Here is a 27,376-nt window from a genome sequence, read left to right as displayed (position 1 = left end):
GGTCAGTGTTCAGCACCCCCCACCCTTACAGACAGACTGCTTTGGAGTGTCCCCACCGGTCAGTGTTCAGCACCCCCCACCCCTACAGACAGACTGCTTTGGAGTGTCCCCACCCGTCAGTGTTCAGCACCCCCCACCCCTACAGACAGACTGCTTTGGAGTGTCCCCACCCGTCAGTGTTCAGCACCCCCCACCCCTACAGACAGACTGCTTTGGAGTGTCCCCACCGGTCAGTGTTCAGCACCCCCCACCCCTACAGACAGACTGCTTTGGAGTGTCCCCACCGGTCAGTGTTCTGCACCCCCCACCCCTACAGACAGACTGCTTTGGAGTGTCCCCACCGGTCTATGTTCAGCACCCCCCACCCCTACAGACAGACTGCTTTGGAGTGTCCCCACCGGTCAGTGTTCAGCACCCCCCACCCCTACAGACAGACTGCTTTGGAGTGTCCCCACCGGTCTATGTTCAGCACCCCCCACCCCTACAGACAGACTGCTTTGGAGTGTCCCCACCGGTCAGTGTTCAGCACCCCCCCACCCCTACAGACAGACTGCTTTGGAGTGTCCCCACCGGTCAGTGTTCAGCACCCCCCGCCCCTACGGACAGACTGCTTTGGAGTGTCCCCACCGGTCAGTGTTCAGCACCCCCCACCCCTACGGACAGACTGCTTTGGAGTGTCCCCTCCGGTCAGTGTTCAGCACCCCCCACCCCCCACCCCTACAGACAGACTGCTTTGGAGTGTCCCCACCGGTCAGTGTTCAGCACCCCCCACCCCTACAGTCGGACTGCTTTGGAGTGTCCCCACCGGTCAGTGTTCAGCACCCCCCACCCCTACAGACAGACTGCTTTGGAGTGTCCCCACCGGTCAGTGTTCAGCACCCCCCACCCCTACAGACAGACTGCTTTGGAGTGTCCCCACCGGTCAGTGTTCAGCACCCCCCACCCCTACAGACAGACTGCTTTGGAGTGTCCCCACCGGTCAGTGTTCAGCACCCCCCACCCCTACAGACAGACTGCTTTGGAGTGTCCCCACCGGTCTATGTTCAGCACCCCCCACCCCTACAGACAGACTGCTTTGGAGTGTCCCCACCGGTCAGTGTTCAGCACCCCCCCACCCCTACAGACAGACTGCTTTGGAGTGTCCCCACCGGTCAGTGTTCAGTACCCCCCACCCCTACAGACAGACTGCTTTGGAGTGTCCCCACCGGTCAGTGTTCAGCACCCCCCACCCCTACAGACAGACTGCTTTGGAGTGTCCCCACCGGTCAGTGTTCAGCACCCCCCACCCCTACAGACAGACTGTCCCCACCGGTCAATGTTCAGCACCCCCCACCCCTACAGACAGACTGCTTTGGAGTGTCCCCACCGGTCAGTGTTCAGCACCCCCCACCCCTACAGACAGACTGCTTTGGAGTGTCCCCACCGGTCAGTGTTCAGCACCCCCCACCCTTACAGACAGACTGCTTTGGAGTGTCCCCACCGGTCAATTTTCAGCACCCCCCACCCCTACAGACAGACTGCTTTGGACTGTCCCCACCGGTCAATGTTCAGCACCCCCCACCCCTACAGACAGACTGCTTTGGAGTGTCCCCACCGGTCAGTGTTCAGCAACCCACCCCCCCCACCCCTACAGACAGACTGCTTTGAAGTGTCCCCGCCGGTCAGTGTTCAGCACCCCCCACCCCTACAGACAGACTGCTTTGGAGTGTCCCCACCGGTCAGTGTTCAGCACCCCCCACCCTTACAGACAGACTGCTTTGGAGTGTCCCCGCCGGTCAGTGTTCAGCACCCCCCACCCCTACAGACAGACTGCTTTGGAGTGTCCCCGCCGGTCAGTGTTCAGCACCCCCCACCCCTACAGAAAGACTGCTTTGGAGTGTCCCCACCCGTCAATGTTCAGCACCCCCCACCCCTACAGACAGACTGCTTTGGAGTGTCCCCACCTGTCAGTGTTCAGCACCCCCCACCCCTACAGACAGACTGCTTTGGAGTGTCCCCACCTGTCAGTGTTCAGCACCCCCCACCCCTACAGACAGACTGCTTTGGAGTGTCCCCACCGGTCAGTGTTCAGCACCCCCCACCCCTACAGACAGACTGCTTTGGAGTGTCCCCACCGGTCAGTGTTCAGCACCCCCCACCCCTACAGACAGACTGCTTTGGAGTGTCCCCACCGGTCAGTGTTCAGCACCCCCCACCCCTACAGACAGACTGCTTTGGAGTGTCCCCACCGGTCAGTGTTCAGCACCCCCCACCCTTTCAGACAGACTGCTTTGGAGTGTCCCCACCGGTCAGTGTTCAGCACCCCCCACCCCTACAGACAGACTGCTTTGGAGTGTCCCCACCGGTCAGTGTTCAGCACCCCCCACCCCTACAGACAGACTGCTTTGGAGAGTCCCCACCGGTCAGTGTTCAGCACCCCCCACCCCTACAGACAGACTGCTTTGGAGTGTCCCCACCGGTCAGTGTTCAGCACCCCCCACCCCTACAGACAGACTGCTTTGGAGTGTCCCCACCGGTCAGTGTTCAGCACCCCCCACCCCTACAGACAGACTGCTTTGGAGTGTCCCCACCGGTCTATGTTCAGCACCCCCCACCCCTACAGACAGACTGCTTTGGAGTGTCCCCACCCGTCAGTGTTCAGCACCCCCCACCCCTACAGACAGACTGCTTTGGAGTGTCCCCACCCGTCAGAGTTCAGCACCCCCCACCCCTACAAACAGACTGCTTTGAAGTGTCCCCACCGGTCAGTGTTCAGCACCCCCCTCCCCTACAGACAGACTGCTTTGAAGTGTCTCCACCGGTCAGTGTTCAGCACCCCCCACCCCTACAGACAGACTGTCCCCACCGGTCAGTGTTCAGCACCCCCCACCCCTACAGACAGACTGCTTTGGAGTGTCCCCACCGGTCTATGTTCAGCGCCCCCCACCCCTACAGACAGACTGCTTTGGAGTGTCCCCACCGGTCAGTGTTCAGCACCCCCCACCCCTACAGACAGACTGCTTTGGAGTGTCCCCACCGGTCTATGTTCAGCACCCCCCACCCCTACAGACAGACTGCTTTGGAGTGTCCCCGCCGGTCAGTGTTCAGCACCCCCCACCCCTACAGACAGACTGCTTTGGAGTGTCCCCACCGGTCAATGTTCAGCACCCCCCAACCCTACAGACAGACTGCTTTGGAGTGTCCCCACCGGTCTATGTTCAGCACCCCCCACCCCTACAGACAGACTGCTTTGGAGTGTCCCCACCGGTCAGTGTTCAGCACCCCCCACCCCTACAGACAAACTGCTTTGGAGTGTCCCCGCCGGTCAGTGTTCAGCACCCCCCACCCCTACAGACAGACTGCTTTGGAGTGTCCCCACCGGTCAGTGTTCAGCACCCCCCACCCCTACAGACAGACTGCTTTGGAGTGTCCCCACCGGTCTATGTTCAGCACCCCCCACCCCTACAGACAGACTGCTTTGGAGTGTCCCCACCGGTCTATGTTCAGCACCCCCCACCCCTACAGACAGACTGCTTTGGAGTGTCCCCACCGGTCAGTGTTCAGCACCCCCCCACCCCTACAGACAGACTGCTTTGGAGCGTCCCCACCGGTCAGTGTTCAGCACCCCCCGCCCCTACGGACAGACTGCTTTGGAGTGTCCCCACCGGTCAGTGTTCAGCACCCCCCACCCCTACGGACAGACTGCTTTGGAGTGTCCCCACCGGTCAGTGTTCAGCACCCCCCACCCCCCACCCCTACAGACAGACTGCTTTGGAGTGTCCCCACCGGTCAGTGTTCAGCACCCCCCACCCCTACAGTCGGACTGCTTTGGAGTGTCCCCACCGGTCAGTGTTCAGCACCCCCCACCCCTACAGACAGACTGCTTTGGAGTGTCCCCACCGGTCAGTGTTCAGCACCCCCCACCCCTACAGACAGACTGCTTTGGAGTGTCCCCACCGGTCAGTGTTCAGCACCCCCCACCCCTACAGACAGACTGCTTTGGAGTGTCCCCACCGGTCAGTGTTCAGCACCCCCCACCCCTACAGTCGGACTGCTTTGGAGTGTCCCCACCGGTCAGTGTTCAGCACCCCCCACCCCTACAGACAGACTGCTTTGGAGTGTCCCCACCGGTCAGTGTTCAGCACCCCCCACCCCTACAGACGGACTGCTTTGGAGTGTCCCCACCGGTCAGTGTTCAGCACCCCCCACCCCTACAGACGGACTGCTTTGGAGTGTCCCCACCGGTCAGTGTTCAGCACCCCCCACCCCTACAGTCGGACTGCTTTGGAGTGTCCCCACCGGTCAGTGTTCAGCACCCCCCCACCCCTACAGACAGACTGCTTTGGAGTGTCCCCACCGGTCAGTTTTCAGCACCCCCCACCCCTACAGTCGGACTGCTTTGGAGTGTCCCCACCGGTCAGTGTTCAGCACCCCCCACCCCTACAGACAGACTGCTTTGGAGTGTCCCCACCGGTCAGTGTTCAGCACCCCCCACCCCTACAGACAGACTGCTTTGGAGTGTCCCCACCGGTCAGTGTTCAGCACCCCCCACCCCTACAGACAGACTGCTTTGGAGTGTCCCCACCGGTCAGTGTTCAGCACCCCCCACCCCTACAGACAGACTGCTTTGGAGTGTCCCCACCGGTCTATGTTCAGCACCCCCCACCCCTACAGACAGACTGCTTTGGAGTGTCCCCACCGGTCAGTGTTCAGCACCCCCCCACCCCTACAGACAGACTGCTTTGGAGTGTCCCCACCGGTCAGTGTTCAGTACCCCCCCACCCCTACAGACAGACTGCTTTGGAGTGTCCCCACCGGTCAGTGTTCAGCACCCCCCACCCCTACAGACAGACTGCTTTGGAGTGTCCCCACCGGTCAGTGTTCAGCACCCCCCACCCCTACAGACAGACTGCTTTGGAGTGTCCCCACCGGTCAGTGTTCAGCACCCCCCACCCTTACAGACAGACTGCTTTGGAGTGTCCCCACCGGTCAATTTTCAGCACCCCCCACCCCTACAGACAGACTGCTTTGGACTGTCCCCACCGGTCAATGTTCAGCACCCCCCACCCCTACAGACAGACTGCTTTGGAGTGTCCCCACCGGTCAGTGTTCAGCACCCCCCACCCCTACAGACAGACTGCTTTGGAGTGTCCCCACCGGTCAGTGTTCAGCAACCCACCCCCCCCACCCCTACAGACAGACTGCTTTGAAGTGTCCCCGCCGGTCAGTGTTCAGCACCCCCCACCCCTACAGACAGACTGCTTTGGAGTGTCCCCGCCGGTCAGTGTTCAGCACCCCCCACCCCTACAGAAAGACTGCTTTGGAGTGTCCCCACCGGTCAGTGTTCAGCACCCCCCACCCCTACAGACAGACTGCTTTGGAGTGTCCCCACCCGTCAATGTTCAGCACCCCCCACCCCTACAGACAGACTGCTTTGGAGTGTCCCCACCTGTCAGTGTTCAGCACCCCCCACCCCTACAGACAGACTGCTTTGGAGTGTCCCCACCGGTCAGTGTTCAGCACCCCCCACCCCTACAGACAGACTGCTTTGGAGTGTCCCCACCGGTCAGTGTTCAGCACCCCCCCACCCCTACAGACAGACTGCTTTGGAGTGTCCCCACCGGTCAGTGTTCAGCACCCCCCACCCCTACAGACAGACTGCTTTGGAGTGTCCCCACCGGTCAGTGTTCAGCACCCCCCACCCTTACAGACAGACTGCTTTGGAGTGTCCCCACCGGTCAGTGTTCAGCACCCCCCACCCCTACAGACAGACTGCTTTGGAGTGTCCCCACCGGTCAGTGTTCAGCACCCCCCACCCCTACAGACAGACTGCTTTGGAGAGTCCCCACCGGTCAGTGTTCAGCACCCCCCACCCCTACAGACAGACTGCTTTGGAGTGTCCCCACCGGTCAGTGTTCAGCACCCCCCACCCCTACAGACAGACTGCTTTGGAGTGTCCCCACCGGTCAGTGTTCAGCACCCCCCACCCCTACAGACAGACTGCTTTGGAGTGTCCCCACCGGTCTATGTTCAGCACCCCCCACCCCTACAGACAGACTGCTTTGGAGTGTCCCCACCCGTCAGTGTTCAGCACCCCCCACCCCTACAGACAGACTGCTTTGGAGTGTCCCCACCGGTCAGAGTTCAGCACCCCCCACCCCTACAGACAGACTGCTTTGGAGTGTCCCCACCCGTCAGTGTTCAGCACCCCTCACCCCTACAGACAGACTGCTTTGAAGTGTCCCCACCGGTCAGTGTTCAGCACCCCCCACCCCTACAGACAGACTGCTTTGAAGTGTCTCCACCGGTCAGTGTTCAGCACCCCCCACCCCTACAGACAGACTGTCCCCACCGGTCAGTGTTCAGCACCCCCCACCCCTACAGACAGACTGCTTTGGAGTGTCCCCACCGGTCAGTGTTCAGCACCCCCCACCCCTACAGACAGACTGCTTTGGAGTGTCCCCGCCGGTCAGTGTTCAGCACCCCCCACCCCTACAGACAGACTGCTTTGGAGTGTCCCCACCGGTCAGTGTTCAGCACCCCCCACCCCTACAGACAGACTGCTTTGGAGTGTCCCCACCGGTCTATGTTCAGCACCCCCCACCCCTACAGACAGACTGCTTTGGAGTGTCCCCACCGGTCAATGTTCAGCACCACCCCCCCCCACCCCTACAGACAGACTGCTTTGGAGTGTCCCCACCGGTCTATGTTCAGCACCCCCCACCCCTACAGACAGACTGCTTTGGAGTGTCCCCACCGGTCAGTGTTCAGCACCCCCCACCCCTACAGACAGACTGCTTTGGAGTGTCCCCACCGGTCAGTGTTCAGCACCCCCCACCCTTACAGTCGGACTGCTTTGGAGTGTCCCCACCGGTCAGTGTTCAGCACCCCCCACCCCTACAGACAGACTGCTTTGGAGTGTCCCCACCGGTCAGTGTTCAGCACCCCCCACCCTTACAGACAGACTGCTTTGGAGTGTCCCAACCGGTCAGTGTTCAGCACCCCCCACCCCTACAGACAGACTGCTTTGGAGTGTCCCCACCGGTCAGTGTTCAGCAACCCACCCCCCCCACCCCTACAGACAGACTGCTTTGGAGTGTCCTCGCCGGTCAGTGTTCAGCACCCCCCACCCCTACAGACAGACTGCTTTGGAGTGTCCCCGCCGGTCAGTGTTCAGCACCCCCCACCCCTACAGACAGACTGCTTTGGAGTGTCCCCACCGGTCAGTGTTCAGCATCCCCCACCCCTACAGACAGACTGCTTTGGAGTGTCCCCACCGGTCTATGTTCAGCATCCCCCACCCCTACAGACAGACTGCTTTGGAGTGTCCCCACCGGTCAGTGTTCAGCACCCCCCACCCCTACAGACAGACTGCTTTGGAGTGTCCCCACCGGTCAATGTTCAGCACCCCCCACCCCTACAGACAGACTGCTTTGGAGTGTCCCCACCGGTCAGTGTTCAGCACCCCCCACCCCTACAGACAGACTGCTTTGGAGTGTCCCCACCGGTCAGTGTTCAGCACCCCCCACCCTTACAGACAGACTGCTTTGAAGTGTCCCCACCCGTCAGTGTTCAGCACCCCCCACCCCTACAGACAGACTGCTTTGGAGTGTCCCCACCGGTCAGTGTTCAGCACCACCCACCCCTACAGACAGACTGTCCCCACCGGTCAGTGTTCAGCACCCCCCACCCCTACAGACAGACTGTCCCCACCGGTCAGTGTTCAGCACCCCCCACCCCTACAGACAGACTGTCCCCACCGGTCAGTGTTCAGCACCCCCCCACCCCTACAGACAGACTGCTTTGGAGTGTCCCCACCGGTCAGTGTTCAGCACCCCCCACCCCTACAGACAGACTGCTTTGGAGTGTCCCCACCGGTCAGTGTTCAGCACCCCCCACCCCTACAGACAGACTGCTTTGGAGTGTCCCCACCGGTCAGTGTTCAGCACCCCCCACCCTTACAGACAGACTGCTTTGAAGTGTCCCCACCCGTCAGTGTTCAGCACCCCCCACCCCTACAGACAGACTGCTTTGGAGTGTCCCCACCCGTCAGTGTTCAGCACCCCCCACCCCTACAGACAGACTGCTTTGAAGTGTCCCCACCGGTCAGTGTTCAGCACCCCCCACCCCTACAGACAGACTGCTTTGGAGTGTCCCCACCTGTCAGTGTTCAGCACCCCCCACCCCTACAGACAGACTGCTTTGAAGTGTCTCCACCGGTCAGTGTTCAGCACCCCCCACCCCTACAGACAGACTGTCCCCACCGGTCAGTGTTCAGCACCCCCCACACCTACAGACAGACTGCTTTGGAGTGTCCCCACCTGTCAGTGTTCAGCACCCCCCACCCCTACAGACAGACTGCTTTGGAGTGTCCCCACCGGTCAGTGTTCAGCACCCCCCACCCCTACAGACAGACTGCTTTGGAGTGTCCCCGCCGGTCAGTGTTCAGCACCCCCCACCCCTACAGACAGACTGCTTTGGAGTGTCCCCACCGGTCTATGTTCAGCACCCCCCACCCCTACAGACAGACTGCTTTGGAGTGTCCCCACCGGTCAGTGTTCAGCACCCCCCACCCCTACAGACAGACTGTCCCCACCGGTCAATGTTCAGCACCCCCCACCCCTACAGACAGACTGCTTTGGAGTGTCCCCACCGGTCAGTGTTCAGCACCCCCCACCCCTACAGACAGACTGTCCCCACCGGTCAGTGTTCAGCACCCCCCACCCCTACAGACAGACTGCTTTGGAGTGTCCCCACCGGTCAGTGTTCAGCACCCCCCACCCTTACAGTCGGACTGCTTTGGAGTGTCCCCACCGGTCAGTGTTCAGCAACCCACCCCCCCCACCCCTACAGAGAGACTGCTTTGGAGTGTCCCCGCCGGTCAGTGTTCAGCACCCCCCACCCCTACAGACAGACTGCTTTGGAGTGTCCCCACCGGTCAATGTTCAGCACCCCCCACCCCTACAGACAGACTGCTTTGGAGTGTCCCCACCGGTCAGTGTTCAGCACCCCCCACCCCTACAGACAGACTGCTTTGAAGTGTCCCCACCCGTCAGTGTTCAGCACCCCCCACCCCTACAGACAGACTGCTTTCGAGTGTCCCCACCCGTCAGTGTTCAGCTCCCCCCACCCCTACAGACAGACTGCTTTGAAGTGTCCCCACCGGTCAGTGTTCAGCACCCCCCACCCCTACAGACAGACTGCTTTGGAGTGTCCCCACCGGTCAGTGTTCAGCACCCCCCACCCCTACAGTCGGACTGCTTTGGAGTGTCCCCACCGGTCAGTGTTCAGCAACCCACCCCCCCCACCCCTACAGACAGACTGCTTTGGAGTGTCCCCACCGGTCAGTGTTCAGCACCCCCCACCCCTACAGACAGACTGTCCCCACCGGTCAGTATTCAGCACCCCCCACCCCTACAGACAGACTATCCCCACCGGTCAGTGTTCAGCACCCCCCACCCCTACAGACAGACTGCTTTGGAGTGTCCCCACCGTTCTATGTTCAGCATCCCCCACCCCTACAGACAGACTGCTTTGGAGTGTCCCCACCGGTCAGTGTTCAGCACCCCCCACCCCTACAGACAGACTGTCCCCACCGGTCAGTGTTCAGCACCCCCCACCCCTACAGACAGACTGCTTTGGCCCCCACCCCTACAGACAGACTGTCCCCACCGGTCTGTATTCAGCACCCCCCCACCCCTACAGACAGACTGTCCCCACCGGTCAGTGTTCAGCACCCCCCACCCCTACAGACAGACTGCTTTGGAGTGTCCCCACCGTTCTATGTTCAGCATCCCCCACCCCTACAGACAGACTGCTTTGGAGTGTCCCCACCGGTCAGTGTTCAGCACCCCCCACCCCTACAGACAGACTGTCCCCACCGGTCAGTGTTCAGCACCCCCCACCCCTACAGACAGACTGCTTTGGAGTGTCCCCACCGGTCTATGTTCAGCACCCCCCACCCCTACAGACAGACTGCTTTGGAGTGTCCCCACCGGTCAGTGTTCATCACCCCCCACCCCTACAGACAGACTGCTTTGGAGTGTCCCCACCGGTCAGTGTTCAGCACCCCCCGCCCCTACAGACAGACTGTCCCCACCGGTCAGTGTTCAGCACCCCCCACCCCTACGGACAGACTGCTTTGGAGTGTCCCCACCCGTCAATGTTCAGCACCCCCCACCCCTACAGACAGACTGCTTTGGAGTGTCCCCACCGGTCAGTGTTCAGCACCCCCCACCCCTACAGACAGACTGCTTTGGAGTGTCCCCACCGGTCAGTGTTCAGCACCCCCCACCCTTACAGTCGGACTGCTTTGGAGTGTCCCCACCGGTCAGTGTTCAGCACCCCCCACCCCTACAGACAGACTGCTTTGGAGTGTCCCCACCGGTCAGTGTTCAGCAACCCACCCCCCCCACCCCTACAGACAGACTGCTTTGGAGTGTCCCCGCCGGTCAGTGTTCAGCACCCCCCACCCCTACAGACAGACTGCTTTGGAGTGTCCCCGCCGGTCAGTGTTCAGCACCCCCCACCCCTACAGACAGACTGCTTTGGAGTGTCCCCACCGGTCAGTGTTCAGCATCCCCCACCCCTACAGACAGACTGCTTTGGAGTGTCCCCACCGGTCAGTGTTCAGCACCCCCCACCCCTACAGACAGACTGTCCCCACCGGTCAGTGTTCAGCACCCCCCACCCCTACAGACAGACTGCTTTGGAGTGTCCCCTCCGGTCAGTGTTCAGCACCCCCCACCCCTACAGACAGACTGCTTTGGAGTGTCCCCACCGGTCAGTGTTCAGCACCCCCCACCCCTGCAGACAGACTGTCCCCACCGGTCAGTGTTCAGCACCCCCCACCCCTACAGACAGACTGCTTTGGAGTGTCCCCACCGGTCTATGTTCAGCATCCCCCACCCCTACAGACAGACTGCTTTGGAGTGTCCCCACCGGTCAGTGTTCAGCACCCCCCACCCCTACAGACAGACTGCTTTGGAGTGTCCCCACCGGTCAGTGTTCAGCACCCCCCACCCCTACAGACAGACTGTCCCCACCGGTCAGTGTTCAGCACCCCCCACCCCTACAGACAGACTGCTTTGGAGTGTCCCCACCGGTCTATGTTCAGCATCCCCCACCCCTACAGACAGACTGCTTTGGAGTGTCCCCACCGGTCAGTGTTCAGCACCCCCCACCCCTACAGACAGACTGCTTTGGAGTCTCCCCACCCGTCAATGTTCAGCACCCCCCACCCCTACAGACATTTTTGCACATGGAGACATGAGACATTTCAACTCCTGGGGAGTTTGTGATAGGCAGAAGGGAGTTGCTTCCGATGCCTGTAAGCCAGCAGAATCTGGCTTGGTACTCGAGTTGCATTTTGCAGTTTTATTCATTTCTGTTGGGCCTAGTTTGCTCCTCGTGTACAAGGGATAATTGGGTCTTCTGCATGCACTTCCTGAAGCTGATTTTGGGCATGGGAAAGTTGCAGAGGTGACTGTAAACAAGTCACAGGTTCGAAATGACTAACATGTGATGAAAGTGCACATAGGATCTATGATAAGGAGTTGGCAGTTTTCTGAAGTGGAGCAGTTCCATTAGTTCTGCCTGCATTGCTTGGGACCCAAGGGTTTTTAATTCATTTATTAGTTCAAAGTAAATTTATTATCAAAGTATGACTATGTCAGCATAGACAACCCTGAAATTCATTTTCTTGCAGGCATTCACAGTAGAACAAAAATACGATGGAACCAATGAAAAACTACAAAGACTGACAAACAAGCAAAGGGCAAAAGAAGACAAACTGTGCAAGTACTAGATAAATAGATAGGTGGGTCAATAAACAGATAAATACCATAGATACTGTAGATCAATACGTAAACTGAGAGCATGACTTGTAGGTTGTGAAATCCAGTGTTGTGGGTGAATGAAGGGTAACACCTGTTCCTGAACCTGGAGGTTCATATCCGTGCTCATATCAGTGGCAGGAGATCAGTCCTCTGGACAGTGCTTGAAGCAACCGGAAATGGATGCAATGGGCGATGAAAAGAATTGTTTTTCTGTGAATGAGGGAGTTATAGTTATGTAGATGTGCTGGGAAGGTTGGGTGTGAGTTTAGAAGATCCTATTGAAGTATTTGAGATTCTGAGGGGTGGTGTGTAGTTGATGAGAGGGTGTTTTCCTCTGGTGAGAGAACTTGTAATTTAGAATATGGGCACAAGTTTATGTAGATGCTGGAAATCCAGTGTAACACACACAAAATGTTGAAGGAACTCACTAGGTCAGTCCTGATGAAGGGTTTCCGCCCGAAACATTGATTGTTTAATTCCTCTCCACATATGCTGCCTGACCTTTTGAGTTCCTCCAGAATATTGTGTTACTGAGTCACCAGCTCCGTTCTAGAGGTTGAGAGAGACGGGCAAAATGTCAATGAGAGCAAGATGGAGCTGAGGCCAAGACTGAGCCAGTAATGTCACTATTGATCAACGGGGCAGGTTTAAGAGCTCAGCACTCCTATCATTCAGTGTAGACGTTGGGACATCATGTTGCAGTTGCTAAAATTGTTAGTGAGGCCTCACTCGAATACTGTGTAGGGTTTTGGTCACCCTGTTATTGGAGGCCATGGTTAAACTGCAAAGATCACAGAAAAGATTTATAAAGATGCTTCCACGAGTAGAGAGCCAGAGGGGTTGGCCATGGTAGGACTGTGGTAAACTATGTGTATACCTGTCTGGACTCGCCCCTCTGCTGACTGCTCCTGTGGCTCCTCCCACAGACCCCTGTATAAAGGCGATTGGAGGCACTGCTCCTCCCTCAGTTTGCAGCTAATAAAAGCCTTTCTTTTGCCTCCTGTCTCCAAGAGTTATTGATGGTGCATCAAGAACCTTGGAAGATAAGAGACTGAGAGGTGACCTAATGGGAGTGTTTAAAATTATGAGAGGTAGAGGAATCCAAAACTCGGGGCATGGGTTTAGGATGAGAGGGAAAACAGTTAAAAGGGACCTGTGGACAACTTTAGCACGCAGAGGTCTGATTATATGGACCAAGCTTCCAGATGAAGTGTTTGAGGCAGGTACAATAGTGTCATTTAAGAGGCAGTCACATAGACTCAAGGAGAGGCAAGTTTTGGGCCAAACGCAAGAGATTGTGATGAGCAGGATGTGGTTGTGCCAAGGGGCCAGTATCCATGACCATCAGGAGTTAGCGGTTTGCAAGTCTTTGTGGCAAGACCAAATCCCAGAGAGTCCATAAAAATTCACCCCAGTTGGTTAATTGTGACTGTTGGAACCAGTGATAAGCAGGTTTCTCCGTCACTGAGCTGGAATTTGGTCACACGGTTAAAGTAAGGATAGTTTCTATGAGATGTGTGATCTTGGAGAAGAATGTAGGCCCTATAACCGAGGGCCTTAGACTCCAGAATCTGATCCCTCTGGGGTAGGGGAAATTCTGAAAGCCCTCCAACGGTATGGCACATTCTCCCTGTGACCACCTGGGTCTTCTCCGGGAGCTCTGGTTTCCTCTCATCAGATGGGCCCAATGGCCAAATTCTGCTCCTATGTCCCATTCACTTCTGGGGTTGCTTCAAGCACTTCCCCAGAAGATTAATTTCTTGCATCCTGTTACAAGCCTTCTTCTGCAGAAAAGATGGGTAATATAGGTACATACTTCATTAGCTACAGGAGTGGAACCCAGCATGGTCTTCTGCTGCTGTAGTCCATCCACTTTAAGTTTGACGTGTTGTTCATTCAGAGATGCTCTTCTGCACACCACTGTTGTAACGCGTGGGTATTTGAGCTACTGTCACCCTCCTGTCAGCTTGAACCAGTCTGGCCATTCCACTCTGACCTCTCTCAATAGCAAGGCATTTTTGCCCACAGAACTGTTGACCACTAGATTTTTTTTTGTTATTTTGCCCCATTCTCTGTAAACTCTAGAGACTGTTGTGTGTGAAAATCCCAGGAGATCAACAATTTCTGAGATACTCAAACCACCCCATCTGGCACCATCAATCATTGTATGGTCAAAGTCACTTAGACCACATTTCTTCTCCCATTCTGATATTTGGTCTGAACTTCTTGACGATGTCTACATACTTTTATGCATTGAGTTACTGCCTATTATTGACCGATTAGATATTTACGTGAATGAGCAGGTGTACCTGATGAAGTGGCCGCTGAGTGTATATGTCACCACAAACCTTGATTCATTTTCTTGCAGGCATTTACAGGAAAATAAAGATGCTGATTTAAAAAAAATTAGTCAAGAAGCTAAGAAAAACTATCCATTACAAATGTGAGTTTTGTCATTCAGAGGAATGCTGGTTAGAACACTGGAATATGTTTAATGATGAATATTGAGAGCGGTTTAGTCCATGATTTAAAATTGAGAATTGCGATAAATTTTACAAATACTTATGTACAATGTGAACCAGTGTTTAGTCAAAGGTCAGTTAATCCTATTTTCACTCCTATTTATAGTAGAAATGTTATTATCTGCTTCCAGATGTCTTCTGAAACTCAGGAGCTGTCCAGAACATTGACAAATTGTGGTTTCCGTCCACGGGGAAGTCCCGATGCTTTAGCCGTCTGCACCCTGAAGCAAATCTTCATCTGTCTTCCACTGAGGCTCTTGAGACCTTTGGAATGAAACACGACCCCCTACAATTCCTTCTTTGGATTCCTGACTCTACCAGAGACCTTTGATTCTCTCTTCCAATTAAACACAGGAGGGGTGTGCCAGGCCTCCATTACACCCCATCCTGTACAAGGCATGACAGCACGAGACCCAGCAGATGGGCCAGATTAAGTAGCCTCACCTGAGGCCGGGTTCACACTAGAAACTGAGTACAAACAGGAGAGAAAAGTGAAGATATTTTATTCCCTACAGTCACAAGATTTTCTTATAATTGAGCTGATCTGTGGAAGACTACATTGGGTGGCTTTTTTTTAAAGTAAGAAGTATATTTTGAAATGATTGTCTGCATTCTTCTTGCTTGAGGTTCTTTCTGAGAAAGTGTGAAACTGATTTTAAAAAGCACAACATTCCTTAGTACAAATTATTGGAAGAGCTTCTTTACCCGCAAACAAATCTGGAGCAAAAATACAGAAGTTGGAAGTTGGATTTGAGTTCCAGTCAGTTCCAGTCTTGTGGTAGAATGAAGTGGTGCTGATGATCTTGGCTTTGTACGTTGGGTAACCGATTTGTAGAGCCGTGTTGTTTAAGGTCAGGAGATAAAGAGGAAGAACGATGAGCTTGGCAAAGTTGCCCGTCTTCAAGAACCTGGTACCTGGTTCCCACAGCAAGCGGCGGCTCAAGCCGGACCTGACCACGGACATGATCAGCCCCCCGCTGGGAGACTTCCGACACACCATGCACGTGGGGCGAGGCGGTGACGTCTTCGGTGATACCTCCTTCCTCAGCGATCATGGTGGCGAGAAGACCCGCGAGGGTGCCAAGTCCAACCCCCTGATGCGAGCACTGAGGAACGTCAGGAAGTCCCCGATGAGGAACACCAACCGGGAAGTGTCCCCGCCCCCAGTGGTGTCTCCCATTATTAAAAACGCAGTCTCCCTGCCTCATCTGTTGGAGACCAAGAATGGGTCAGTGGAACGACTCAACTTCAAGACTGTGATGTCAAGTCCAGGAGTAGTAGACGGATCATACGGTAAATTCAATTCACAAATTAGCCCTGTCCTCTGCATGCTCTCGAATCCTCCTGTTTCCTTGGGATGTCAAGTTGTAGTTGTACAAATCATCAATGTGAACACACTTGGAATATTGTGTGCAGTTTTCATCACAAATGATAGGAAGTATAGTGCAGAATTATGCCATTTGGCCCATCAAGTCTGTTCTGCCATTTCATCAAGGCTGATTTATTTTGATTTGGTTTCCACAGCCGTCTGTGGCAATGAATTCCACAGAATTTCCCTTTTTGGCTAAAGAAACTCCTCTTCATTTCCGTAAAAGGGACAGCCTTTTATTCTGAGGCTGTGTCCTCTGGTCCTAGACTCTCCCACCATCGATAGAGGAGAAATCTTCTCCATGTCCACTATATCTAGGCCTTTCAATATTCAGTAAGTTTCAATGAGATCCTTCCTCATTCTTGTAAACTCCAGCGAGTACAGGACTAGAGCCATCAACACTCCTCATGTTAATCAAGTTGACCGTGTCCCTTTGTACCTCCAATTTTCCAACTGATTCTGCATGTCATAAACATGAGAAATTCTACAGATGATGGAAATCCAGAGCAACACACACTGAGTGCCGGAAGAACTCAGCAGGTGTGGCAGCATCTATGGACAAGGGTAAACAGTCAACATTTTGGGCTGAAACCCTACATTTGCTGCCTGCCCTGCCAAGTTCCTCCAGCATTTTGTGAGTGTTACTCTAAAACGGGTTCCCAATGCGGAGTCCACAAACTCCTTACTTAGTGATATTGGCCCATGGCATAAAAAGGGTTGGCATATAAAACGATACCGAATGCAGAATAAAGCTACAGAGCAAGTGCAGATAAACAAACAGTAAGGTGCAAAATCACAGCGAGGTAGATTGTGAGGTCAAGACTCCAACCTATCATACTCGACTATCAAAGAGTTTCATAACAGCAGGGTAGAAGCCGCCTTCCAGCCTGTTGGTAGGTGCTTTTGATGTTTGTATCGTCTGCCCAATGGGGCAATGGAAGGAGAAGAGAGAATGTCCAAGGGGTGGTAATGCCGGTGAGAGGTATAGGCAGAGTCCAGAGAGGGGAGACTGGGTCCTGTGCTGTGCTGTGCTCAGCTGTGCCCACAACTCTCTGCAGTCACTATAGTTGCTGAGCTGTGGCAATACCAATGTTATGCATCCTGAGAGGATTGTCAAGATTTTGACAGGAAAGATTCGGAGGGATATGGACCAAGCTTGGACAAGTAGTATAAGCCTGAATGCTTGGCTAGCATGGAAGAATGGGCTGAAGAGCCTGTTTTCATGTTGTCGATCATTGAATTAACGTTCACTGCTCTCGAGTCCTGCACATGGTCAGTGCATCTCTCACTCACTCCACACTACCCTTCATTGCTCACCTCTCTGCTTCTCTCCTTGTTACCTAACCTCCACCCCAGCCCTTTCTATCACCCACCATCAACTCCTTTCCAATCTTTGCTGCCCTCCACATTCACCGCTCTTCTCCCCCCCCCCCCCCCACCTTCACTATGCTCTTCCTCCCCATCCAGCTTCTGGGTGCGAGTTAGACTCATTAAGTGAGTGGTGCACATTGTCCAGACCTGCCCAATATTCCTGGGCAGTGGTCCTGTCCTCCCAGATGGGTGTTGAGGGTTCTGCCTGTACCCTGGGTAGGAAATCTGGTACTGATTTTGTGGGATCTTGCTTTGTATAAAATGGCTGCCTGTCTACAAGGTGTTCCGATACTTGCAGCTTTACAAATGGTGTGTGTGCCATTCCAGGTCTTCAGTTTGTTTCCCTCTTCTCACCTCAGCACCACCCCACCCCCCCCATTCTCTAACAATGACCACATCGAGTGGCCTTTAACAGTAGACCACACCCAGTCTTACCCGGTGTACCCAGAAACATTCATACAAGTAGAGTCAGTTTAGAATCACAGCCACCCTGCATTGAAATGGCATCTTCTGAGACCACTTGGCCCACTGACCCTCTACTAGCTCTTTTGAAGATTTGTGTAACTGGTCCCTGCTCTGTACCAGACCCCCATGCACTTTTCTCTTCCAGTATTCTTTGCAATCCCTTAAATATCATGACCTTATCTAGTTTCATGATTCATTTGCACAGCACTCTATTTCGAGATCAAGCTGATTTAGTGATGCATGGTTTCAATCCTAACCTTGGGGACTAGCTGTGTGGTGTTTGCACGCTCTCAACAGGTTTCCCCCCAGCATCCTGGTTTCCTCCCAATTCCCAAAGACTTAACTGGCTGCTGAAAATTGCCTCATTGTGTGGGCCAAGGACTAACAATTAAAGGGAATTAATGGTTATGTGAGAGAGAATAAGGAAAGGGAATGATGGGGCTACACTGGGCCAAGTGGGGTTTCCTCATTGTCTCCCAATCATGGGACATAATGAGATAGAATATAACAGCACAGTGTGGGCCCTTTGGCCCATGATATTCTGCTGCCCTTTAACTTGCTCTGAGATCTATCTAACCCTTCCCTCCTACATAGCTCACCATTTTTCATCCATGTGCCTATCTAAGAGTTTCTTCAATGCCCCTAATGTCTCTGTCTGTACTACCACCCCTCGTAACACATTCCATGTTTTTTTTAAACTTTACTTTTGACATCTCTTCCCCCCGCCCCACCATACTTCATTACCTAGGCCTGGGAAAAAGTCTTTGGCTGTCCACTCGTCTCTTCCTGCTCACCTCTGTCACCATAAATCCCTGACTCGATGGGCCTGTGGTATTTGCTTCATCCACACAGCTTTAAACTAAATTTACACTTGCCCTTCTCCTTCCAGGCTCTCCATCTAACCTGCCCCTCATCCCCGATACCAAATCTCCACACCACCTCAAAGGCTTACCCGCACAAAACTCTGCTGTATCCTAGCCTGAGGCAGAGTGACAGTCTTTGGCCAGCAACATTCCTCATTGGTTATCCAACTGCAAGTTTTACATTATCCATCATTATCTATTCAGTTGATCTCCCGCTGTTAAAACTCACCGGAAATAGTTCTTGTTACTTGATAAGCAATTCCACATGTTCCCCCTCTTGCACAGTGTCCTCTGTGCTTCACTGCTTTGCCAAGTTGTTTGAAGTCCTGTGAGTTAATGGTTGCCTTTACTGGAAATATGTGAACATTTCCAGTTTCTGTTCAGTCTGCCTTTCGAAGCCATTGTCTTCCCTTTCCTTCTGCTTCCAATCGTTCCTCCTCTTGTGTTTACCCAGTTTCCCCATAAACTCACCTGCTCAACCACTCGAGGTGGCAGAACTTTTCTGCATTTTTCCTGAATTCCCTGCTGGATTTATCAAAGATTTGTCTCCATTTTCCAGTCTGCTCAGCTTGCACACCAGTTCCGCGTAGCGATTAGCACAATGCTCTACAGCGCCAGCCGCTGGGGTTCATACCCACCACTCTCTGTTATGGAGTGTGTACATTCTCCCAGTGGCCATCTGGGTTTCCACTGGGTACTCTCGTTTCCTTCACATTCCAAAGATATACAAGTTAGAGTTAGTAAGTTGTGGAAGAATGGTCACCTGCCCCCAGCACATCCTTGGACTGTGTTAGTCGTGACTCAAATGACTGTTGATGCACATGTGACAAATAACTTGGGAGCAGAAAGTGAGCCTTGACCAACCCCTCTACAGGTTCAGTAAGGGAATGGCAGTGAATTGTTTTCCTACAACACACAAAATGCTGGAGGAACTCAGCAGACTAGACAGCATTTATGGAAAAGTCTAAACAGTCAGTGTTTCGGGCTGAGGCGGTCCTGACGAAGAGTCTCAGCCCGAAACGTTGACTTTTCTCTTTTCCGTAGATGCTGAGTTTCTCCGTTTTGTGTCCGTTGCTTTGTATATCCAGCAGCTGCAGATTTTCCCATTCTCCTCTATGATAGTTTTACTCAAGCCTCTTGAATTTCACCAACAAGAGCTGTTCCCAGCTACCACGAACACCAAGTAGTCAATAAACACGTAATAAAGAATAGGGTTTCTAGAAGAGCGAAGATTCAGCGGGTGGAGCTGCTGTCTCACAGCTTCCACGTTCAGGTTCAATCCTGACCCCGGGTGCTGTCTGCAGAATTCTCACATTCTCCCTGTGACCACGCAAATCTCCTCCAGATACCCCTGTTCCTCCTGTATCCCGAAGACACAGGCTGGTCGTGTAATTGGCTGCTGTAGGTTCAAATATAGAACAGTACAGCGCACAAACAAGCCCTGTGGCCCATATTGTTAGGCCAAACCAATTAAAGTGGTAAAACCTAATCGTGCCATCCCTGTTGGCGATCAATGTCGCACCATCCCTACCCGCGCCTTTTAAATTCCTCTATCATGTCTGCCTCTACCACTGATTCTGGCTGCTCATTACGGGTACCCACCTCTCTTGTATTTTAAAACAAAAGCTTTAACTACACATCTTAAACAAAAGATATTCTGCAGGTGCAGGAAATCCAGAGTAAAACACACAAAATGCTGCCGGACCTGCTGAGTTTCTCCAGCATTTTCTGTGGGTCTCCCGCACATCTGCTTTGAACTTTCCCCTGTCACCTTAAATACATGCCCTCTAGTACAAGACATTTTGATGCTGGGGAGGAAGTTACCGGCCATCTTTCTAAACTTTGAAGTTGTTGCTGGTGTAGAATGTGGGCGGGATACAATGGGATTAGTGTAAACGGGTACACGAGACTGCAGGTGAAATCTGCAGCAACAACCAATCTGACAGACCCCGGATACAACACTTCAACATAAAACATTGACTATCCCTTTCTCTCACTCAACCCGCTGAGTTCCTCCAGTAGATTCAGGATTCATGTACACTGTCAAACCATTTATAATCTTAAAATTGAGTTGTCAACTGCCATGTTCAGATCAAAGTCAAGTTTATTGTCACATGGTGTACTTGTGCAGAAGACCATAAGAGTTAGCGCAGAATTAGGCCATTTGGCCCATTGACACTGCTGCGCCGATCTATCATGGCTGATTTATTATCACTCAAACCTATTCGCCTGCCTTCTCTCCATAACCTTTGATGCCCTTACTAATCAAGAACCTATCAACCTCCACTTTAAATATATCCAGTGACTTAGACTCCACAGCTGTCTGTGGCAATGAATTCCGCCATTTCACCATCTTCTGGTTAAAGAAGTTAATCCTCATCTCTGTTCTAAAGGAACATCTTTGTATTCTGAGGCTGTGCACTTGCTTCTAGACTCAATTTCCCCCCCACCACCCCCACAACTACAGGTAATATCCTCTTCACATCCACTCTATCTAGGCTTTTCAATATTCACTTGGTATCCCCCCCAATCTTCTAAACTCCATCACATGCTCCTCATATGTTAACCCTTTTTATTCCCAGGGATCTTTCTCCTAAACCTGTGGACTCTCTCCAATGCCAGCACATCCTTTCTTAGATAAGGGGCCCAAAACTGTACACAATACTACAAGTGCGATATACATAGATGCACAGCTGCAATGAAAACCATCCTTGCATCAGCATGAGTTAATAGTGATGGGGATTTCAAGATGCAGGTAGATTGGGAAAAATCAGGTTGGTGCTGGATTCCAGCAGGGAGATCTCTAGAGTGCCTATGAAGTGGCCCTTTAGAGCAGCTCGTGGTTGAGCCCACTAGGGGATCAGCTATTCTGGGTTGGGTGTTGTGCAATGAACCAGAATTGATTGATTAGTGAGCTTAAGGAACAAGAACCCTTTGGGTAAAGTGATCATCATATGATCTAGTTCACCCTGCAATTTGAGAAGAAGAAGCTGAAGTCAGGTGTACCAGTATTACTGTGGAGTAAAGGGAATTACAGAGGCGTGAGAGAGGAGTTGGCCAGAATTGATTGGAAGGGAACACCGGCAGGGATGACAGCAGAGCAGCAATGGCTGGAATTTCTGGAAGCAATTTGGAAGGCACAAGATATATACATCCCAAGGAGGAAGAAGTATTCTAAAGACAGGATGACACAACTGTGGCTAGCAAGAGAAGTCAAAGCCAACATAAAAGCCAAAGAGAGGGTATATAATAGAGCAAAATTTCATGGGAAGTTAGAGGATTGCAAAGCTTTTAAAAACCAACAGAAGGCAACTTTAAAAAAAATCATTAAGGACAATAAAATGGCAGATAAACTGAATAAGTATTTTGCATCAGTCTTCACTGTGGAAAGCATTGGCAGTATGGTGGAAATTCCAGGTGTCAGGTGGGATGAAACATGTGAAGTTGCCGTTACTACGGTGAAGGTTCTTGGGAAACTGGAAGGTCTGAAGATAGATAAGTCACCTGGACCAGATGGGGTACACCCCAGAGTTCTGAAAGGCATTAGTAGTGATCTCTCAAAAATCACTAGATTCTGGAATGGTTCCAAACTACCGGAAATTTGCAAAAGTCATCCACTCTTCAAGAAAGGAAACTGTAGGCCAGTTAGTCTGTCCTCGGTGGTTGGGAAGATGTTGGAGTCAATTATCAAGGTCCAGGTCCCAGGGTACTTGGAGGCACATGATGAAATAGGCTGTCATCATCATGCTTTCCTCAAAGGAAAATCTTGCCTGACAAATTTGTTGGACGAATAAACTCTTCTCAGGCTTCCAGCCAGGTACAGGCATCAATTTTAACTGACGTTTCGATGACAAACTCTGCCATCCCTAATGAAGATGGCAGAGTTTGTCACCAAGATGTCGGTTAAAATCAATACCTGTACCCATCCACCCAGGAAGAGTTTATTCATCACGTACACCAGGAAAGCACTAGATTCTTTTTCAAGTCTGTTGGAATTCTTCGAAGAAATAGCAAACAGGATAGGCAAAGAAGAACTGGTTGATATTGCGTGCTTGGATTTTCCAAAGGCCTTTGACAAAGTGCGGCACATGAGACTGCTTAAAAGCTACGAGCAGTTGGTACTAGAGTAAAGACTCTAGCATGGATAAAGCAGTGGCAGACTGGAAGGAGGCAAAGAGTGGGAATAAAGGGGCCTTTTCTGGTTGGCTGCCGGTGACTAGCGGTGTTCCACAGAGGGCTGTGTTGGGACTGATTTGTTTTACATTATATGTCAATGATTTGGATGATGGAATTGATGGCTTTGTTGCGAAGTTTGCAGACAATCTGAAGATAGGTGGAAGGGCAGGTAGTTTTGAGGAAGTAGAGAGGCAACAGAAGGATTTGGATTAGGAGATTGGACAAAGAAATGGCAGATGGAATTCAGTTGGCAAGTGTATAGTCATGCACTTTGGTAGAAGAAATGAAAGAGTTGATGATTTCAGAATCAGAATCAAAATCACATTTATTATCACCGGCATGTGATGTGAAATTTGTTAACTTAGCAGCAGCAGTTCAATGCAATGCATAATCTAGCAGAGAGAGGGGGAAAAAATAAAATAAAACATAATAAATCAATCATAACAAGTCAATCAATTATGTATATTAATACATTAACCATATAACAATCACAGCACGGAAACAGGCCATCTCAGCCCTCCTAGTCCGTGCCGAACTCGTAATCTCACCTAGTCCCACCTACCTGCACTCAGCCCATAACCCTCCACTCCTTTCCTGTCCATATACCTATCCAATTTTACCTTAAATAACACAACTGAACTGGCCTCTACTACTTCTACAGGAAGCTCATTCCACACAGCAAACAGCCTATTCACGTCAACTCTATCTATCCCTCTCAAAATTTTAAATACCTCGATCAAATCCCCCCTCAACCTTCTACGCTCCAATGAATAGAGACCTAACTTGTTCAACCTTTCTCTGTAACTTAAGTGCTGAAACCCAGGTAACATCCTAGTAAATCGTCTCTGCACTCTCTCTAATTTATTGATATCTTTCCTATAATTCGGTGACCAGAACTGTACACAATATTCCAAATTTGGCCTTACCAATGCCTTGTACAATTTTAACATTACATCCCAACTTCTGTACTCAATGCTCTGATTTATAAAGGCCAGCAGTCCAAAAGCCTTCTTCACCACCCTATCTACATGAGACTCCACCTTCAGGGAACTATGCACTGTTATTCCTAGATCTCTCTGTTCCACTGCATTCCTCAATGTCCTACCATTTACCCTGTATGTTCTATTTGGATTATTCCTGCCAAAATGTAGAACCTCACACTTCTCAGCATTAAACTCCATCTGCCAACGTTCAGCCCATTCTTCTAACCGGCATAAATCTCCCTGCAAGCTTTGAAAACCCACCTCATTATCCACAACACCTCCTACCTTAGTATCATCAGCATACTTACTAATCCAATTTACCACCCCATCATCCAGATCATTTATGTATATTACAAACAACATTGGGCCCAAAACAGATCCCTGAGGCACCCCGCTATTCACCGGCCTCCATCCTGATAAACAATTATCCACCACTACTCTCTGGCATCTCCCATCTAGCCACTGTTGAATCCATTTTATTATTCCAGCATTAATACCTAACGACTGAACCTTCTTAACTAACCTTCCATGTGGAACTTTGTCAAAGGCCTTGCTGAAGTCCATATAGACTACATCCACTGCCTTACCCTCGTCAACATTCCTCGTAACTTCTTCAAAAAATTCAATAAGGTTTGTCAAACATGACCTTCATGCACAAATCCATGCTGGCTACTCCTAATCAGATCCTGTTTATCCAGATAATTATAAATACTATCTCTAAGAATACTTTCCATTAATTTACCCACCACTGATGTCAAACTGACAGGTCTATAATTGCTAGGCTTACTTCTAGAACCCTTTTTAAACAATGGAACCACATGAGCAATACGCCAATCCTCCGGCACAATCCCCGTTTCTAATGACATCTGAAAGATCTCCGTCAGAGCTCCTGCTATCTCTACACAAACTTCCCTCAAGGTCCTGGGGAATATCCTGTCAGGACCCGGAGATTTATCCATTTTTAAATTTCTTAAAAGCGCCAGTACTTCCACCTCTTTAATTGTCATAGGTTCCATAACTTCCTTACTTGTTTCCCACACCTTACACAATTCAATATCCTTCTCCTTAGTGAATACCGAAGAGAAGAAATAATTCAAAATCTCTCCCATCTCCCTCGGCTCCACACATAGCTGACCACCCTGATTCTCTAAGGGACCAATTTTATCCCTCACTATCCCCTTGCTTTTAATATAACTGTAGAAACCTTTCGGATTTACTTCCACCTTATTTGCCAAACCAAACTCGTATCTTCTTTTAGCTTTTCTAATCTCTTTCTTAAGATTCCTTTTACATTCTTTATATTCCTCGAGCAATTCCTTTACTCCATGCTGCCTATATCTATTGTAGACATCCCTCTTTTTCCGAACCAAGTTTCTAATATCCCTTGAAAACCATGGCGCTTTCAAACCTTTAACCTTTCCTTTCAACCTAACAGGAACATAAAGATTCTGTACCCTCATAATTTCACCCTTAAATGACCTCCATTTCTCTATTACATCCTTCCCATAAAACAACTTGACCCAATCCACTCTTTCTAAATCCCTTCGCATCTCCTCAAAGTTAGCCTTTCTCCAATCAAAAATCTCAACTCTAGGTCCAGTCCTGTCCTTCTCCATAATTATATTGAAGCTAATGCTATTGTGATCACTGGACCCGAAGTGCTCCCCAACACATACATCTGTCAGCTGACCTATCGCATTCCCTAACAGGAGATCCAACACTGCCCCATCTCTAGTCGGTACTTCTATGTATTGTTGCAAAAAACTATCCTGCACACATTTCACAAACTCTAAACCATCCAGCCCTTTTACAGAATGAGCTTCCCAATCTATGTGTGGAAAATTAAAATCTCCCACAATCACCACCTTGTGTTTACTACAAATATCTGCTATCTCCTTACACATTTGCTCTTCCAACTCACGCTCCCCATTAGGTGGCCTATAATACACTCCTATCAGTGTTACTACACCTTTCCCATTCCTCAATTCCACCCAAATAGTCTCCCTAGAGGAGCTCTCTAATCTATCCTTCCAAAGCACCGCTATAAGATTTTCTCGGACAAGCAATGCAACACCTCCTCCTCTGGCCCCTCCTACTCTATCACACCTGAAGCAACTAAATCCAGGAATATTTAGTTGCCAATCACACCCTTCCTGCAACCATGTTTCACTAATAGCTACAACATCATAATTCCAGGTATCAATCCACACTTTAAGCTCATCCACCTTTCTTACAATGCTCCTAGCATTAAAATAGATACATTTAAGATACTCTCCACCTCCTCCTCTCTTTTCATCCCTAGCAATGCATTCAAATTTATTATCCTTTTCTTTCTTCTGCCCTACATCTTCGGGCTGAGCGCATCCCTTCTCCATCACCTGCCTTTCCTCCCTCACACACTGTCTACTTACTTGCACTACTGGTGAACTAACCTCCTCTCCCATAGTTTCCTCAAATTGTTTCCCGCCCCCCCCCCCCATCTTACTAGTTTAAAGTCTGCCCTGTAGCCCTAGCAAACCTCCCCGCTAGGATATTGGTCCCCCCCGGATTCAAGTGTAACCCGTCCTTCTTGAACAGGTCACGCCTGCCCCAGTAGAGGTCCCAATGATCCAGAAACTTGAATTCCTGCCCCCTGCTCCAATCCCTCAGCCACGCATTCATCCTCCACCTAATTCCATTCCTACTCTCACTGTCGCGTGGCACAGGCAGTAATCCCGAGATTACTACCTTTGCGGTCCTTCTTCTTAACTGCTTTCCTAACTCCCTATACTCTCGTTTCAGGACCTCTTCCCCTTTCCTACCTATGTCATTGGTACCTACATGTACCACGACCTCTGGCTCCTCACCCTCCCACTTCAGGATATCTTGGACGCGATCAGAAACGTCCCGAACCCTGGCACCAGGGAGGCAAACTACCATCCGGGACTCCCGATCACCTCCACAGAACCGCCTGTCTGAACCCCTGACTATCGAGTCCCCTATTACTATGGTCCTCTTTCTTCTATCCCTACCCTTCTGAGCTACAGGGCCGTCCTCTGTGCCGGAGGCCCAGCCACTGTCACTTCCTCCAGGTAGGCTGTCCCCGCCAACAGTACTCAAACATGAGTACTTATTGTCAAGGGGTACAGCCATTGGGGTACTCTCTAGTACCTGCCTCTTCCCCTTCCTGACCGTGACCCACCTATCTGCCTCCTGTGGCCCTCGTGTGACCACCTGCCTGTAACTCCTCTCTATCACCTCCTCACTCTCCCTGACCAGGCGAAGGTCATCGAGCTGCAGCTCCAGTTCCCTAACTCGGTCCCTCAGGAGCTGCAGTTCGGCGCACCTGGTGCAGATGTGGACGTCCAGGAGGCTCGAAGACTCCAGGATCTCCCACATCCGACACCGAGAACAACAAGCTGCCCTCACACTCATACTTCCCGAATAACTGAAAATAACAAGGAGAACTAAAAGATAAGCCTACTGTGCCCTCTTCCGCCTAAGCCCTCTGAGCCCAAGCCCTACACTCTGCTCCCGGCTCACTCCACTGCCCGCAAATGAAGTTGCCCGCTACTTAAGGCTGCGTTCTTTTTATATCTTCCCTCCTTCCCAGGCCTCCTTCACGCGCCTGCGCAGTCCCGCCTCTCAGAACTCCGATCTGAGAAGCAATTTGAAAATGGCCGCCGCCGCACTTCCTCTCAAAGCCTCGCTGTCTTCTTCCAAAAGAGAAGATTTTTATTTAAAAATGTGAAAAAACAGAAATACTGTATATTTTTAAAAAGTGAGGTAGTGTCCAAATCTTCAATGTCCATTTAGGAATCAGATGGCAGAG

General features: G+C 51.5%; 1 protein-coding gene across 4 annotated transcripts in view; it reads left to right on the top strand.

Moving 5' to 3' along the window:
- LOC140719239 (cdc42 effector protein 4-like) overlaps positions 1-27,376 on the top strand; it is a 56,332-nt gene that overhangs the window by 25,513 nt on the left and 3,443 nt on the right. For 3 of the 4 annotated variants that reach the window (XM_073033702.1, XM_073033703.1, XM_073033701.1), the window contains exon 2: positions 14,470-15,631. In XM_073033702.1, coding sequence (XP_072889803.1) covers positions 15,214-15,631 — 418 coding nt within the window. In that variant the 5' untranslated portion in view covers positions 14,470-15,213. Of the gene's footprint in view, positions 1-11,686; positions 11,798-14,469; positions 15,632-27,376 lie in introns of all 4 variants that reach the window. The other variant, XM_073033704.1, reaches the window with a different exon arrangement.

Source organism: Hemitrygon akajei, chromosome 31 (assembly GCF_048418815.1).
Source record: "Hemitrygon akajei chromosome 31, sHemAka1.3, whole genome shotgun sequence".
NCBI lineage: Eukaryota > Metazoa > Chordata > Chondrichthyes > Myliobatiformes > Dasyatidae > Hemitrygon > Hemitrygon akajei.
This window is presented reverse-complemented; position numbering and strand designations above follow the sequence as displayed.